Source organism: Uloborus diversus, chromosome 1 (genome assembly GCF_026930045.1).
Source record: "Uloborus diversus isolate 005 chromosome 1, Udiv.v.3.1, whole genome shotgun sequence".
NCBI classification, from domain to species: domain Eukaryota; kingdom Metazoa; phylum Arthropoda; class Arachnida; order Araneae; family Uloboridae; genus Uloborus; species Uloborus diversus.
This window is the reverse complement of record NC_072731.1, coordinates 272073914-272089999: the sequence shown is the minus strand read 5'-3', so window position 1 is coordinate 272089999 and position 16086 is coordinate 272073914. Positions and strand designations below refer to the sequence as shown.

The 16086-nt window shown below is 32.3% G+C and overlaps 1 protein-coding gene across 1 annotated transcript in view; it reads left to right on the top strand.

Annotated features, from left to right (window-relative positions):
- The window catches only part of LOC129220800 (vesicle transport through interaction with t-SNAREs homolog 1A-like), a 34232-nt gene extending 18433 nt beyond the window's left edge, over positions 1-15799 (top strand). The window contains exons 5-8 of the mRNA XM_054855233.1: positions 632-716; positions 2942-3012; positions 9045-9106; positions 15314-15799. Of these exons, the coding sequence (XP_054711208.1) occupies positions 632-716; positions 2942-3012; positions 9045-9106; positions 15314-15410 (315 nt within the window). The 3' untranslated portion in view covers positions 15411-15799. The remainder of the gene's footprint in view (positions 1-631; positions 717-2941; positions 3013-9044; positions 9107-15313) is intronic.
- The last annotated feature ends 287 nt before the right edge of the window (positions 15800-16086 follow it).

The window sequence follows — 16086 nt, the reverse complement described above, 5'->3', positions numbered from 1 at the left end:
TTCGCTGTATCAAATGTTTGTGACTTCATAATTGGATTTTTTTTTTTTAATTTAATGGTATGTTACATTTTTAAAAAATTCTTTTGAATGAAAATATCCATTTTTTTTAATGTTTAAAAAAAAATACGGGAACAATAAAAATATACCTTTGCGCGGAGAAGTAAATGGAAACCCTAGAGGGAGAGTGACCATCCCACGTGCAAAGATATACATGATACGAAAAATCAAAAGATCTTTTGGTTCGCCTGTATATTTACACATAATGTATGGTGAATTTTCTCGCCAATTGGCTTGTGCCCATGTTACGGTTCCACGTTATGATCATTTCGTAATTTACTCGTCCGTCTTATGATATTTTTTTTCTTAAAATTGGAATGGAAAAAGAACCACATCGAATTTTCGAAACATCGCTTTGAGGAGCTAACCCCCATGCTACACACTAACTTTGTGCCAAATTTCATGAAAATCGACCGAACGGTCTAGGCGCTATGCGCGTCACAGAGATCCAGATAGACTTTCAGCTTTATTATTAGTAAAGATTTCTGTCTTACTTAAGCTACTAGGCCAATAAATGTAATTTATTAACAAGTGTGTAAAAGAATTGAGGAGACTAATGACTATCTATTTTCAGAAGCAGAGGCTGTTGGAGGACACAGAGAGACTGGAAATCTCATCCCGTCGTCTGGACGGGGGATATAGGCTGGCCGTGGAAGCAGGTGAGATCCAGACCTGAAAATTGTAACTTTAATTTTTAAGTTCCTGGCCACTTTTTCTGCAAACGTTTAAGAAAAAAGTACTTTTTGCCTAAACTCTTTTCTTTCTCCTAATGAGGAAGCAGGGGCGTAGCTAAGGGGGGTTTGGGGACAACCCCCCCCCCCCCGAAACGTTTGTCTCAAAAAAAGAGAAAAAGAAAAGGGAAGAGAAAGGAAGAAAAAGAAAAAAATCAAAACGACTTTTCTCTGAGTAACAAAGGTCAAAATTTCACTTTGCTCCCCCCCCCCCCAATGCTGTTGAAAATCTGCTCCATGTGTGACCCTTAAGCATAAAGACTCCTCCCTCCACTGCAACAATTTTTTCGTAATTGAGTGAAATTTGACACTTTGCCTTGAAAATGATATTGATTTGTTAAATCCACATATATGTAGCAGATATTTGATTTCCCATCGATTTGGATAGGCTGGTTTTGACGAGACGATGCTAGAAAATTTCACATTAAATTAAATGGAGGGAAAAGAAAAAAAAGTTGAATTTTCCATATTATTAAAAAAATATAAAAAAATCTTTGCTTTTGTTTTGTTTGACATAAGTATCGGACTTGGGGCACCCAATTCCAAAGTATGTAAGGTTCACCTCCCTCTTATTTTATTTAATACTAAAAAAAAGTTTATATATATATATATGTATATATATATATATATATGTGTGTGTGTGTGTATATATATATATGTGTGTGTATATATATATATACATATATATATATGTATATGTGTATATATATTCATATATATATATATATACACATAAAGGGGGGCACCAAATTTCTTTTTTTTTTTTGAGCAAAAAGACAGAAAAAAACTCCAAAGCAGTTTTATGATGGACAATGTGAAGAAGTCATATTAGACTCTAAGCAAATTTTCACGGTTTCCTGTTTTTATCTAATCTGTGATAATTTGATTGCAAAACTAAAATTCAGAATGTCATCCTATGATGGCATATTAAAGAAATTTTCTCACTCATTTGAATGCGACTAGCAAAATATTTGAGAAAGTGCAAAAAGATCTTCAAAAATCTTACTACTGTGATTTGGAGGAATCTTTTCCTGATGAATTTATTCATATTAGTTCAATCATCGGGAAAGAAAGTTCGGTCACCGAAAAGTTTTAAAAAAAATCCATAAACTTGGTAAATGGATACTTTTGCCAACAAGTACAGCCCCGAAATTGTTTTTGACTTTGCCAATCTCCAATTGTACTGGAGAACGATCATTTTCGCTATTGAAGAGAACTAAGTGTCCTTTGCGTACTCTCATTTCTGATAGTGAATTATCTTCATTAGCTCTATTATCAATACAAGGGAGTTTGACTGACAAACTTGTTTATAAGGACGTTATAGATGAATTTACTACAAGAAAACAAAAAAAAAAACGCAGAAAGCACGTTATGATTTACCTTAACCATCATAGTTTCTCCATCTGCGACTGTAAAAAATTTTCTCACATGAAAATCAGGAATTTATTTTAGATTTATATTAAATGATTTCTTTGGAAAACATCTTAATTATTACCCTTTTTCGTACGAAATCGATATTTTGAAGTTTTCTTTCAATCAAAATAATATCCAAAAATTACCTTCATATTTTTTTTTTTTGTGTGTGGGGGAGGGCTACATATTTGTCAGTGCCCCGGGGCACTGACAAATTGTTAGAAAGCATAGTGAATTGGAACTTTGGAAAAATGTCATAAGAATTTAAATTCTAGAATATAAGATAGAATCAAAGAAATGAGTGCCAAACTTTTGAGGAAAAGCAATATGAAGAGCATGAATGATGGCATCATTAAGTAAGTATTGAACATTTAATTCTACTGTACATTACCTTAGTGTCAGTTCTTCATGTGATTCAAGATTTTTAAGTTTTTGAAATTTATTTCACGTAAAAAATCCAGATATAATCATTATACTATTGTACCATAATTACTTCCGTCTTGTCAATTATCTGAATTTTTCATAGACCCTTCCGAAAAATTGAGTCCTTGAAAATTTTGTAGAAGTCCTTAAAAAGTCCTTGAAAAGTACTTGAATTTCATTTTCAAAATTGTGGGCGAACCCTGGATGAGTGATTTAGGCTGTTTAAAAAAAAGCTTATGTAATTCCAACTTTGTCCCTTTTTTTTGGCTCTCTTTCAATGTTCTAATTTCATTGATTGAGTAACTTTTCTCTTTCAGAACAAATGGGGGCGCAAATACTTACGGACTTGAGCTCGCAGAGAGAAACGATCAAAAAGGCCAAAAGCAGAGTAAGTATCCTAAAAATATTTAGTTTGATGTTTGAAAAGCAAATGTTGTCCCCAATTTTGTAGTTATAGTTGTCCTTGTGAGCTTAATTTCTTGTGATCTTTTGCTAAATTTAGCATTTGTTCCATTCCTTGTGATCACTTGTTGGTTGTTTTCTGTTTTGCCTGGCATTTAGCCAGGCACAAAGTTGGTATAGACATCGCCAAGTTCGTATCCTTTTGGCTGCAAATTCGGTGAAAAAATGGCAAATGTCGCCAAGCTTTTGTCCAATTTGGAAGGGATTTGGTAACACATTTTTCAGGGGCGATAGGGGGCAATGAGTATTTAAAAGATAACCTGGAGTTGTCAGGGAAAATGAAAATCACCTAAAAATGGTCAGGGAAAATCACAAATTATTGAAATTTCTGGAAATGTCAGGGAATTCCAGGGGATTACAAAAATAAAATAAAAAAAAAAAAATATCCATATGAAAATTGTAAAGTTCTGATTGAAATCATTATATTTTATTTTGCTTCTTTTGAAAAAAAAAATCAAAGCCATCTTAGGTAGAAATAACTAGTATTTTCCGCAATACATTTGTGACCTTATTAGCATTTTAACGGCCTTCATTCTGCATCCCCCCCCCCCCCATAAAATGAATGATGTTCATAAAAATTTTAAATCTCAAGTTTTGCTTTTATAGGTTAAAATCTTTTTTGGAAACATGTCAACCTGGAAAATGTGACTTTGCTGAAAATTGCTTAGTGTGTTAATTTAAGCCAAATATAGATTACAATTATTGATAATTTTTTAAGCATTAATTGGTTCATAAAGTAGGTTTACTTACATTAAAAATATGTTGTATTGGTATTTGATAATGTAAGTCGGCATTCATTAACCTGGAAATTTTTCTAAAAGCGACTGGGAAAACCTGGAAATATCAGGGAATTTCATTCTTGAACTTTTGTGGCAAACCTGTTAATTGATAAAATAATAATAATAAACTGCAATATAAAACTGATGGTTCAAAATCAAGACACATATTAAAAAATAATCACAAAATAAACAAATTAAAGTTCAGGAACTTCCTCCTCACACCCTAAGGAACCTTCAGGAAATATTTTCATCATTTATCACCAAGTTTATAAATTTTTAAATTGTCATTTTTTTTTCAAAAGTTGGTGTTTTTAATTCTTTCAGATTCCAATTTGAAAAAAAAAAAAACATACAAAAACCTTTTATTTTTTAAAAAGTACTTCAATCATCTTAGTTAAGCAGATCCCTTCAAACTGCTCAGTTCGTTTTGTAAGCGAAAGGAAAAATATAAAAATGTTACTTTTAATTATTTATTCATATTTTTTTTTAGTTTAAGAATAATTGGATGCTTTATTGTATTCAATATACTTTTAATTTAAAATTAGACTTTTGTATTTTTATAAAATCAATGTCGACTCGTGCCGAATCGTGGTTTTTTTCCCGAGGAAGAAAGGTGATGGTCCATCTCTTGGGGGGGGGGGGGGGGGGGGCAATGTACTAGACATTCTAAACCTTTTTAGTCAATTTCGAGTACAATCCGAGCCTTATTCGAGTGATAGGTAATGGTGTCCTTGTTAGAAGATACGGAGAGTTAATCAAAGGGATTTTCAATCTTTACGTTTGATTCTTCTTCTGGAATTGACGAAACTCAGTCGTGGTTGATCTTCCTTGTCTGAAGAAAGAAAACGAAGCAAGATACTGTGTAACCAGGCCCATGTCCAGGTTTTCATAAAGGGAGGGGTTCTTACCTGGGGGGGGGGAATTCAATCCCTGACAACCTTTATTAGTTTTACTACAAATTATCGATCCCAGTATGGCGTTTATACACCTGTAAGTACTGCTGTACCCCCCCCCCCTTCCCCTAGAAGAATAATTCTGGCTGCTCAAGTGACCAAAGTATTCCTTCATTTTTCAGGTTCACTTTTATCAAACCTTGTTTGTTTCTTTTTAATTAAATCTGTTAACTATGCGGCTTAGTGCAACAAGTATTAAAAACTGCCCACGAATTCTGTTTATGTGAGAGAATTCATATCAGATTTTATGTTCTGAAATAATGCTTAGAACGAGCGTATTGTAGATGCAAATTACATTACTAAACACAATCACTAACACATCTTCATAGCTGCAACATATGCCAAATTCATCATTACCTCCTTGCAATAAGCAATATTAATGCTTTGTATTGGTAGATAATTCAACGGTTCTACCACCACAGTTTTTCCAAAATATTATTTCATTCAAATATTATTCAGCTTTAACAGTTGTAAATTACAGGACATTTGAATGTTATGCAAAATTTTTTAAGTTATGAAAGAAGAAAGAAATGCAAGTGTTTAGGTCCAACTGAGTTGAATTAGAGGGGGAAAAAATACAGAATTACTGAGTTAAAATTACAGAAAAACTTCAAAGAGAAAGGGAGTGGGGAAACGTTAAACGCAGGCTTTCACAGTTAAAGTTAATTTAAGTCAATCGTTTTCTTCATTTGACATACTTTTTTTTTTTCAATGGGAGGGGTTTAACACCTAAAACCCTCCCCTTGGACACGGCTTTGTGTGTAACGATCATAGTAGTTACGCTGTTTAATGTGATTTGGTTACTTGTTGGATGTTTTTGCCAAGAATACTTAAAGTAAAGGCGGTCTTGCAAATAATTTTTGGCTGTTTAAAGCTGAGCTGCCAACTTGTATGAGTACGATTTTTCCCTTATAATGGACAGGGTTTTAAATCCTCACCTTCTCCCCAAAAAACAGTTTTTTTTTTTTGTTTTTGTTTAAACAAAGGTTTTTTTTTTTTTTTTTTTTGTTTAAACCGGGTTTATTTGGTTTAAACACTATGTAAGAAGAATGATTTTATTTTTGGAAAGTCATGAATATTTAATGAATTAATTGCTAGTGATTGTTTAATATATTCACATATGTACCTAATTACTTGATGATTGATTAAATAATTAAAAGTAAAATCTTGTTCAGTGAACTCAAAGTCCCAAGGGACTGGCTAAAACGTTCGAGTTATGAGAAGTTTCCACAACAGTCTCAAGAATTCGGGACTCAATAAAAACTTTGAGATAACGGAATATTGGAGTCATGAGCTTTGAGAGATCGGACTGTAGTTTTATTTCCTTATAAATAAAGCTTCCTTTAAGGGAAATAGTGTTTGGAAATCTAAAGATAAAAATAAGTTACAGATCATGTAATAATTTACGTAATGTAACATTGAAAAAACTTATACATATAAACTTTAAGAAATTGATTATGTTTTTCATTGTAGACATTATTTCCCTTGGTTTAATGCGTTTGTAGTACAATATCTCTTTTTTTTTTAAATCAATTTTACTAAAAGCACAAGTTTTGAAGTTTTTTCTAATCCTAATGTATTCCTTATATTTTTACAATACAAATCCAAATAATGCAGCTATTCTTTTAACATATCTCAGTAATAAAGACATTGTAATAATTAAAATTAATATTTATTTATTCTTCTACCATTTGTACATCATTCTTTTTTGGGGAAAAGGTGAAAATTTGGCATTAAATTTTGTTACAAGACCACATAGTAACATGAAGATTTTTTGTTTTCAAAATTTTATACATCTTTTTTTTTTTTCTGTTGCCAAAAAGTGTGTGAAGTTTTTTTTCCCTCTTATCATTTGAATATTCTACAGAGTTTAGATTTGTATACACATTGCTTAATCGATACATGATTTATCTCTATCAATCTAAAGTAATTAAGCAAATTAAGTGGTGATAAAATAAAGTTTTGCATGAAATATTCTTTTCGGGCCATTTTGAAACGTAAAATAGAAATGAAGGAAAAATAAATGAATGGATAAAGACTACAAATTACTTGGATTTTTCCTCTAGCCACATCTCTCATATTTGGAAAAAAATAGTTGATCTACCTTTTTACCTAATAAGAAAAGTCGCATTTATTTAAGAAAGAAAAGAAATAATATTTAGCATATTTGTGTTACATTTTAAAAAAAAAAGAAAAAGTTTCCAAATTTACTTATCTATAAATTATTTATAAAGCTTTGCTAGTTACTTTGCATTAATTGATTATACATCTTCCAATCGTATGTAAAATGTATGGAAATATTTGGGGAAAAATGATTTAGTTTTTCAAAAAAAAAACATGTTTTTTTTTTAACGACTTAGTTTAAACTCTGGTTTAAACAAAAAGAACCTTGAAAGAAACCACTGGGTTTTTTAAAAAAACCACTTGGCTTAAACTAAACAGCCCTGATATTGTACGAATTTTGGTGAGGTTTCACGACTGTACGGCAGATTGTTCATTTTGTACGAATTTTGAATGTTTTGCATATTTCATGATAAAGTTGGCCAAGCATAAAAATCGCCATTTTATGCTATTTTTACGACTTTAACGCAAAAGATGAAACTGCACCACTTAGCAAGCATCCATTTTTTCCAACTTTTATGCATTACGTACACTGCCGTAATTGGGCAGTGCCTTGCCCTGAAATATTTAATGTATTCTTATAAAAATAATTTATTTAATGCTAGTTCATTTGAATCCACCTGTAGAAAAAAAATAAATTTCGTGTTTTTTGAATTGAAGGCGATTCGGTCGAATCTTGTGAAGTTTGTTGCGTTGAAAATCTTATTTCAACAAACACTTTGGTAATTGATATCTGAAATTACGTAGGAACAATGTCAACATTTGTAATATATCTAGAACAAAAGTTTGTTGCAGCAAATAATCCATTTGGCCTCTTAGAGTTCGTTAAAACAGGATTCCAGTGTATAAGTTATTTAATTTAAGCATTTTAGACCATATCACCACCATGAAATCTGCCCAAATAAAAAACTGGTCAGCCCTTCCTACCAAATAAATAACTAGTCCTGTTACTCAAAAAAAAAATTAACTTTTTTTTACCCTAGCATTTATGCCAAAGGCAAAATTTTAAGAAAAATGAGGAATACATTTTTCAAACAGAAATTAAAGTTTAAAATTTCACCTGATTGCATTTTGCTAAGGAAGGGAGGGGGGGGGGGGGCTAATGCTCTTATTAATGCAACTGTTACAGAAATTATAAGTAACCGTTTTAACTAGAAGTTTTAGCTGACTTATTTTCAAGTTTTAGTATTTTTGTTATTTAGAAGAACGGTTGTTGAAATACGGTTTAACCCCTTAACAATCGAATAATTTTCAAGAAAACGGTCATAAAAGTGTCTATTTTTTTTTTAATTAAGAAAATAACATAAAAATAAGTGTATGAAAAATATGTGCATTCAATTTTTAATTTTTGACATTTTTTAGATTTTTTAAAAATTTAATGAAAAGCTAACAAGCAAACCCAAGCAAGCAGCAAAAATTTAAGAAACACGTCTTTTAAGCATTCAAAAATAATTTTATTAATCTTTTGTGTAATATAAGTAAAGATGAGTAAATTTTTCTTGTGTGGTAATTTCAAAGTTTGAGATTTAGAGGCCAACGTCACGATCTGGTAAGTTAGTACCAAATTTCCTTTCTTCATCTCTGCAATTACATTTAAAATCTGCAATTACATTTAAAATGGACTGGTGCTGCCATCTAGTGTATAAAGAGAGAAATAAAATGTATTCCGGGTAAAATAAATGAATTTGTTTTTATAGTTTCGTAGCGTTAATATTGCACAGCCCATCACGGCAATATCAGGGGAGCGAGCAGGAAACGTAATTAATTTTGAAATCTCGTGTTCTTTAATATGTTCATTTCCGGATCTTTCCTCATTGGCTCGTGAAAATCCGTTATTTTGTTTCATTTATTTATTTATTTTGTTAATCTCCTGTTATTTGTAGATAGCTTTTTTTAAGTGTCTGAGGAAGAAAAATTTCAGAACAAAGCAAAAATAAGTTGCCTAGAAAAAAATTAACAAAACATTTCAGTATTCTCATGTTTTGAAAGTTTTCACGTTTTTTTCGGCCCAGAGCCTGATTTGTCCCCAGCTGTTTTCCGTCTTTTGTTGAAACTGATTTTAGTTTTTGTGCGTGTCGAAATGACATTCCTCTCGCTTGTTTCAGGTTCAAGAGACCAACTACGACCTGGGAAGAAGCTCCAGAATCGTCAACGGGATGATTCGAGGGTGAGACGTTTTTCTTTCTCGGATCTGCCATTTTGTTTTGCTGTCCCATAAACAGGGGTGATTGTGTTCCGGTATTTTACCGAATTTCCGGTATTTTCTGACGTATTTCCGGTATTTTTATGTCCGAAAATACCGGAATTATGTTTTTTTTTTTTTGTTATGCTTTTATCTCCCTACCTCCGCAATTTTTTAAAAATTATATAATACTCATCAACTATACCTGCAAGAGCCTTAAGATGTACAAATGTCAAGATAATTTGTATAACACCAGCTCAAAAGTAACTTTGTAATCCATTAAAAATTTAATTAAATGTACACACACTATTTTGACTCGGAACTATTTAATACTATGGCGAAGGTGCACTTAAGTAATAGGGGCCAAAGATTACCCCCCCCCCCCCCCCCGTACTCGCTTTAAAACTTTCAGGTATTTTTTGATGAACTCACAATCACTCCGGCATAAAATAGTGTGTAAGACAGCATTAGAAATTACTGCTGGTTCCCTGGTCCCAGACATAGACGAATAATAAGAGTAGACCGAGCTTCCCCAGACTTGCTGATGAAAAAATGGGTTCATGTGACTGGTGGTAGGCTTGGCGACAACTTTGGCAGCATGGTTGCTTCATGGCAACATTATCTGTAGTCTGGCACTCGACATGTATTTCAAGACGGAATGTGTTTTTTTCCCAGGTGCAGAGATGATTGAACTGTTTTTCTTTCGGTTATGCATTATTTTGACATTAGTAATTAGTTTTTGATCTTCTTCTAAATTCTTTCAGTCTTCTGTTCCTTCCTTCAGTTCTTTTGTCTTCAGTCACTTTAATTTCATTCGGAACTGCCACGTCGGCGTTGGCGTAAACGTAATTGAGTAAACATTTTGCATTAACGCAAGAATGTACTGATCGGTATTTTAAATTGAAATGGTAGGTAAAAATCTTACCGTTTGCCGATTCTTTTCGGGCGCTTGCTTCTTTAATTAATTAGAGAGTTATTAAAATTGACTAAAGAAAATGCGCAATACTATCTAAACGAAAAACTCACTATATTAACAAAATATTTACAACTTAGAATAACAAATCGGACTCCATAAAAGATCATTCTTCCGTGTTCCATCCATTCTATTTATTTTATTTCTTGCTCGCATTGATCGCCTAATAAGTTGAACGCCCGCCGTTGCTAGGATATCCACCAGTCACATGGTTTGGTTCATGAGCAGCAAAAGGGTTGCCATAGCTCGGTCTACTCTTATTATTAGTCTATGGTCCCAGACTAGTGAAACTTGCCTCGGACCATCATAAAAAAATAATCACCAACACATAGCCATTTCTGATCACAATTAATTTTAGTTGTCAATTTTAAGGGTTGCTTAATGAAATTGGTTTCCAAACTGTACACTTCAGCATTCAAAGCACCAGATTTAAATGTTTTACTGCCAAAACTTTGCCAAACAAAAAATTTTAAATTTTGAAACATTAAGTATTTAAAAAAAATCCTCATCAGTAGAAGAATGTTTTACTCTTATTTATTTTGCATTGTTAGTGAATCATTTTGAGCTTAATTTGCAACAGGGGTGCCCATCCCCCCAAAATCAATGGCGCAAATCCCCCCTCCCCCCTCAAATTTCCTCAACCCTGTTTTCCTTTTTTATATTTTGGTTCTCTTTTTTTATTTCATTTATTTATTTGTTTTTTCAAATATTTTTTATTTATTTTTTCAAAAATATTTTTATTTATTTATTTATTTTTCAATATTTTTTTATTTATTTATTCATTTTTTAATATTTTTTCTTTATTTATTTTTGATATTTTTATTCATTTATTTATTTTTTAATATTTTTTTCATTTATTTATTTATTTTTAAATACTATTTATTTATTTTGATCATTAATTTTTAGTTATTATTATTACTTAAATAGAAAAGTAGTTTGCTATGCCAATGACAGACACACTCACACAAACATTTTTAAATGAATAAATGGAATGAAATATAAACAGAATGAAATAAGTAATGAAAATTAAAAATAAGTCGAGAAATAAATTTAAGTAAACAAATTTAAAGAACTTAAAAATCCCCCCAAAAAAATTTCATGGCGCAACACAAGCCCTGATTTGCAATACAGTAATTTTGCACTTTCAAGATCCATATTTATGTCCGTATCAATAGTCGCAATTTAGTGCTTTACTTAATGTTCAATAAATTAGTTGAAAATGAACAGTTATATTTAACTTAATAAATGTAATCGTGAAGTGCAAATTAGTTTAGGAGCAGACATATTACTTTTAAACCTAAAATGCGCCTGTAATGTTGTCTGTGGACCAGTACACATTTCTTTTGACTGATCCAAAGGACCAGTAGGAATTTTTATTGATTTCTAACGCTGCAAGAGAACGCTTCACTTGATTCCAGACTGGCTCAGGGCCTGCTTACAGAGTCTAGGCCGTAGCCTAGGGCCCATGCCTTTTAGGGGGCCCCAAATAGCTAAAATTGTAAGTGATGACCACAAGGGACCCCAAAAAAAACATTTGACTTCGGGCCCCTCGATATCTTGAGTGTGATCCCAAAGAGGCTGAAGGAGTTCAGAAAAATATGGGATTTAGAAGGTCCATCATTTAGGGGATTCATTCCCCCGCTTTTTTTTTTTTTTTGGAAAATTAATGTTTTTCAGGGGTGATTGTGTTCCGGTATTTTACCGAATTTCCGGTATTTCCAGTGTTTTTATGTCCGAAAATACCGGAATTATGTTTTTTTTTGTTATGCTTTTATCTCCGTACCTCCAAATTTTTTTAAAATTATATAATACTCATCAAATATACCTGTAAGTGCCTTAAGATGGACACCTATCCCTTAAGATGGACAAATGTCAAGATAATTTGCATAACACCAACTCGTAACTTTGTAATCCATTAAAAATTTAATCAAATGTACACACAATATTTTGACTCAGAACTATTTAATACTATGGCAAAGGTGCACTTAAGTAATAGGGGCCAAAGATTAGCCCCCCCCCCCCCCCGTTCTCGCTTTGAAACTTTGAGGTATTTTTTGATGAACTCACAATCATCCCTGGTTTTTACACACACGGTAGAATTCTTTTATAATGCTGATCTATGTAACTCAATTCTGTATAAAATTTTCAGCTGTGTAAGCAGTAAGTTTGGCAGTTTAATAAAACTCTTAGTTTCGCCTTTCAAACATAAAAATTCTTAGGCAAATTGAACGTCACAGCAAAAAGAAAAAAAAAAAATACCAGATCGCTCTTGAAAATGTTGCTGTTATGAAAAACCTTGAGGCTAGCAGGAGTGCAGGATAGTTTCACTTTCTTTTGTTTGTGTAACTCATCTATTTGCATGAAAATATAAATGTACCATAAAAGATAATTTGAATTCAAGGTGTCGAAATTTCAAGTTTTCTTTCTTTGTGTGCGGGTTTGAAGTTTCCCTCTTAAATCAATTGCTGGAGTGGAGAAATTTGTTTGTTTGATGTAGTGAAAATTCTTTAAAAAAAATAAAGTAGCATAAATCTGTGTTATGTTTCTAATTTTTAAATGATCTTTAACAGAATTGAAAATTAAAATGTTACATTTTGCGAATCATTATTATTTTTTTTTTTTTAACATTCACACACATAGCAACGGTATTTTCAATATGAAAATTATATTAATCATAGTAATAGTGTTCATTTATACTTAAAAATAACCAAAAAGTGATATACTATAATTTTATCATTTATTGATACATCATTAATGTAACAAAATATTTGTGAGATGTTCCTTTTTATTTTATATTCATTCTTTAAATTATTAGTAATGGGGCAACAATTTTATTTCATATTAAAAGTGCCCAGTTAAATATTAAATGTTGATCAGAAAAAAAGAAAATGTCTGATCACTATACACCGACTAATGCATATTTTTTATTTCTGAATCATGTAAAAGTAGCTAACAGAAGAGAAATGAGTCAAACAGCTAAAATGCTTAATGAACTCCATAAAAATGGATAAAATTGAAATAATCGATACATATAAATCATAAAAGAAACCTTATTTTAAGTCTAGATATTGTAATAATAATTTTAGAAAAATAAAGAGTGATTCGAGGATGCATTTGCTGTTTTGAAGATTTTAATTTGTGCTGTGTGAAAATATTGGCTATATAAAGGGTGTCCCAAAATTAACGCAAGATTTGATTTTGTTGCCATTTGTGCAAAATAGTGTTGGCATCCCTGAAAAAAAAAAAAAAAACAATTGATAGCTGAGAGGTTAGGGTAATCAAAAACGGAGCGATATATGATACAGTAACGCGCTTTCATTATTGAACAATTGTTTCGAAAATAATGAAAGTTGAGGCTGGTCAAGCCGTTACTGTTATTGGTATCACAACAGGGTAATGCACGGGGGGTTGTTGACATAGACCTTTGAATTCAAATAGCCCCATAAGAAGAAATCAGGGGTGATTGTGTTCCGGTATTTTACCGAATTTCCGGTATTTTCGGACCTATTTCTGGTATTTTTATGTCCGAAAATACCGGAATTATGTTTTTTTTTCTCGTTATGCTTTTATCTCCCTACCTCCGCAATTTTTAAATTACATAATACTCATCAAATATACCTGCAAGTGCCTTAAGATGGACACCTATCCCTTAAGAGGGACAAATAAATGTCAAGATAATTTGTATAACACCAGCTCAAAAGTAACTTTGTAACCCATTGAAAATTTAATCACATGTACACACACTATTTTGACTCGGAACTATTTAATATTACGGCAAAGGTGCACTTAAGTAATAGGGGCCGAAGATTACCCCCCCCCCCCCGGGTCTCGCTTTGAAACTTTCAGGTATTTTTTGATGAATTCACAATCACCCCTGAGAAATTTAAAAATGTTGAATCACACGATCTAGGGTGCCAATTCTGATCACCAGAATGACCAGGAAATGCCTCATGCAGTCATTGAAATGTTTCACTCTCTCTAGCTGTAGGGTACAATGACACCCCATTTCTACTAACCCTAAACTCTCAACTGTCAAACTGTTCTTTTTTCATGGCTGCCAACAATTTGTGGGAAAAATGGCGGCAAATTCAAATCTTGCGTTCATTTTGGGACACCCTTTATACAGGGGTCGAAGTGGTCCTATATATCCTATATTTCCTATATTTTCAAAAAAAGGATGAAAATCGTCCTATATTTTTGGAAAGTGTCCTATATTTCCTACATTCCTGTTTTTTATCCAATTTATTTCTTTAAAACAACAGTAAATAAACTATCTGACTTCGGATTTTTCGTCGAAAGTACGTATGCAAACGAATTTCAAATTAAAAAACGCAACTCACTAAATCCTGCAACAGGCATCTTCTCTCATTGGCCACAGCAATATGACGTCACTGTAGTGGGTGGAGTTTCGAGAACGAATTCTGAAGTTGGTTTTAGAATTTTGCGTTTGGCAACAGCAGTTTGTTTTGTTTTCCAGCGTGGTTTTTTTTGGTTTTGTTTTCGTGGTTTTTTTCGGTTTTTGTTTTCGCGGGTATATTTTTGTGTTCAGTGCATTTTCTGAGCGGAATGTTCTAATAGTCTTTTTGCAATCTTTTCTTTTTGTGGAATTTTATAGAACAAAATATCTGTATATTTGTGCTACGGCTGGAAATGACTGAGCTGGCGGTGTGTTTCATGTAAAGCATTGGTTATTTCCTGTTAGTTCTCAACACAAAGACGGTTTATGTTTATTTATATAGGCTATGTTTGTGACATAGCTTATATAAATAAATAAAAACGTTTGTGACTATCCCTGCAAAAATTGTGAGTTGCTGTGTTAATTATCAATAAATTTCACTTTCTTTTTTTTTTTTTTTTTTTGTCTACAAATTACACTTTTTTCAAAAATTATTCTTTCAACTACTGGAAAGTCATTTCAGATGTAAGTTATAATTTTGTTTGAGGATTTTTTTTAAAACAAAATCATTGATAAGAATAAATAAATAATATGTATGTATTATTTCTTTTTTCATGGCGAAACTATTCATATAATGTGTCCTATATTTGTCCTATATTTTTGTGGAAAATGTCCTATATGTGACAAGTCGATCACTTCTACCCCTGTTTATATCAAAATATCCAAAGTGTGTCAAAATATTGGATATTTTTGATATTTTGGAAAATATGATATTTTGGAACACTGGCTAGTGGTCTGAGCCTGCTCTCTCTCTCTCTTCCAGGCTGATGCAGCAGAAAGTGGCGCTGTATGTGGTTGCTGCGGTCATCCTGGTGACTGTTGCGCTCGCCATCTTCTTCACAGTCAGGAAACACAGCTGAGACACGTCCCGAGTGTCTGTGCGACATCACTGCGGAAGGGACTGTTTTCTTCGAGAAGTTGAATGGCACGAACTGTCGCGAAAGATCTTCGGAAAAGTTTATGAATGCACGCCCGACTTTTGTCTGAGCAGTGCAAAGTTCAGGCGTCCCTCGTATGACACGGTAATTGTACAGCACAGTTTCGATAGGACACAGTACCAAGTTTGGGATTATTCGGGGCCCAATACAGGCTGATTTTGCTACCGTTTTTCGGTACCTTCACAAAAATCTTGTTTTGAAATCGGTACTTTCACAAAAATCAAGTTATAAAATCAGTGGCTTCACAAAAACATCGAAAATTTCACAAAAATTCGCATTTTAAAATATAAAATTTGTTTCTCTGTTTAAAACAAAATGTACTCATAAAATAAAATCCTTGGCAGGTTCATATGAACAATCGCTTAAATAGAAACCCTTTGGTAGTATTTTAACTAATTTTTAGCTGTTTCTCGCCAAAGTGTATTTATGCAATATTATCGCAATCTTTCAACATCTGTTTTGGGAAACCGTTTTTCTCATCATTTCCTGTTTTGTACACAGTACATAGCCCATTAGGCTGAAATGACGATGATATTTTTCGTACTTCTTAGGTTTTTAGTCCCCCCCCCCCAAAAAAAACGAAACCTGTTAAAAATAA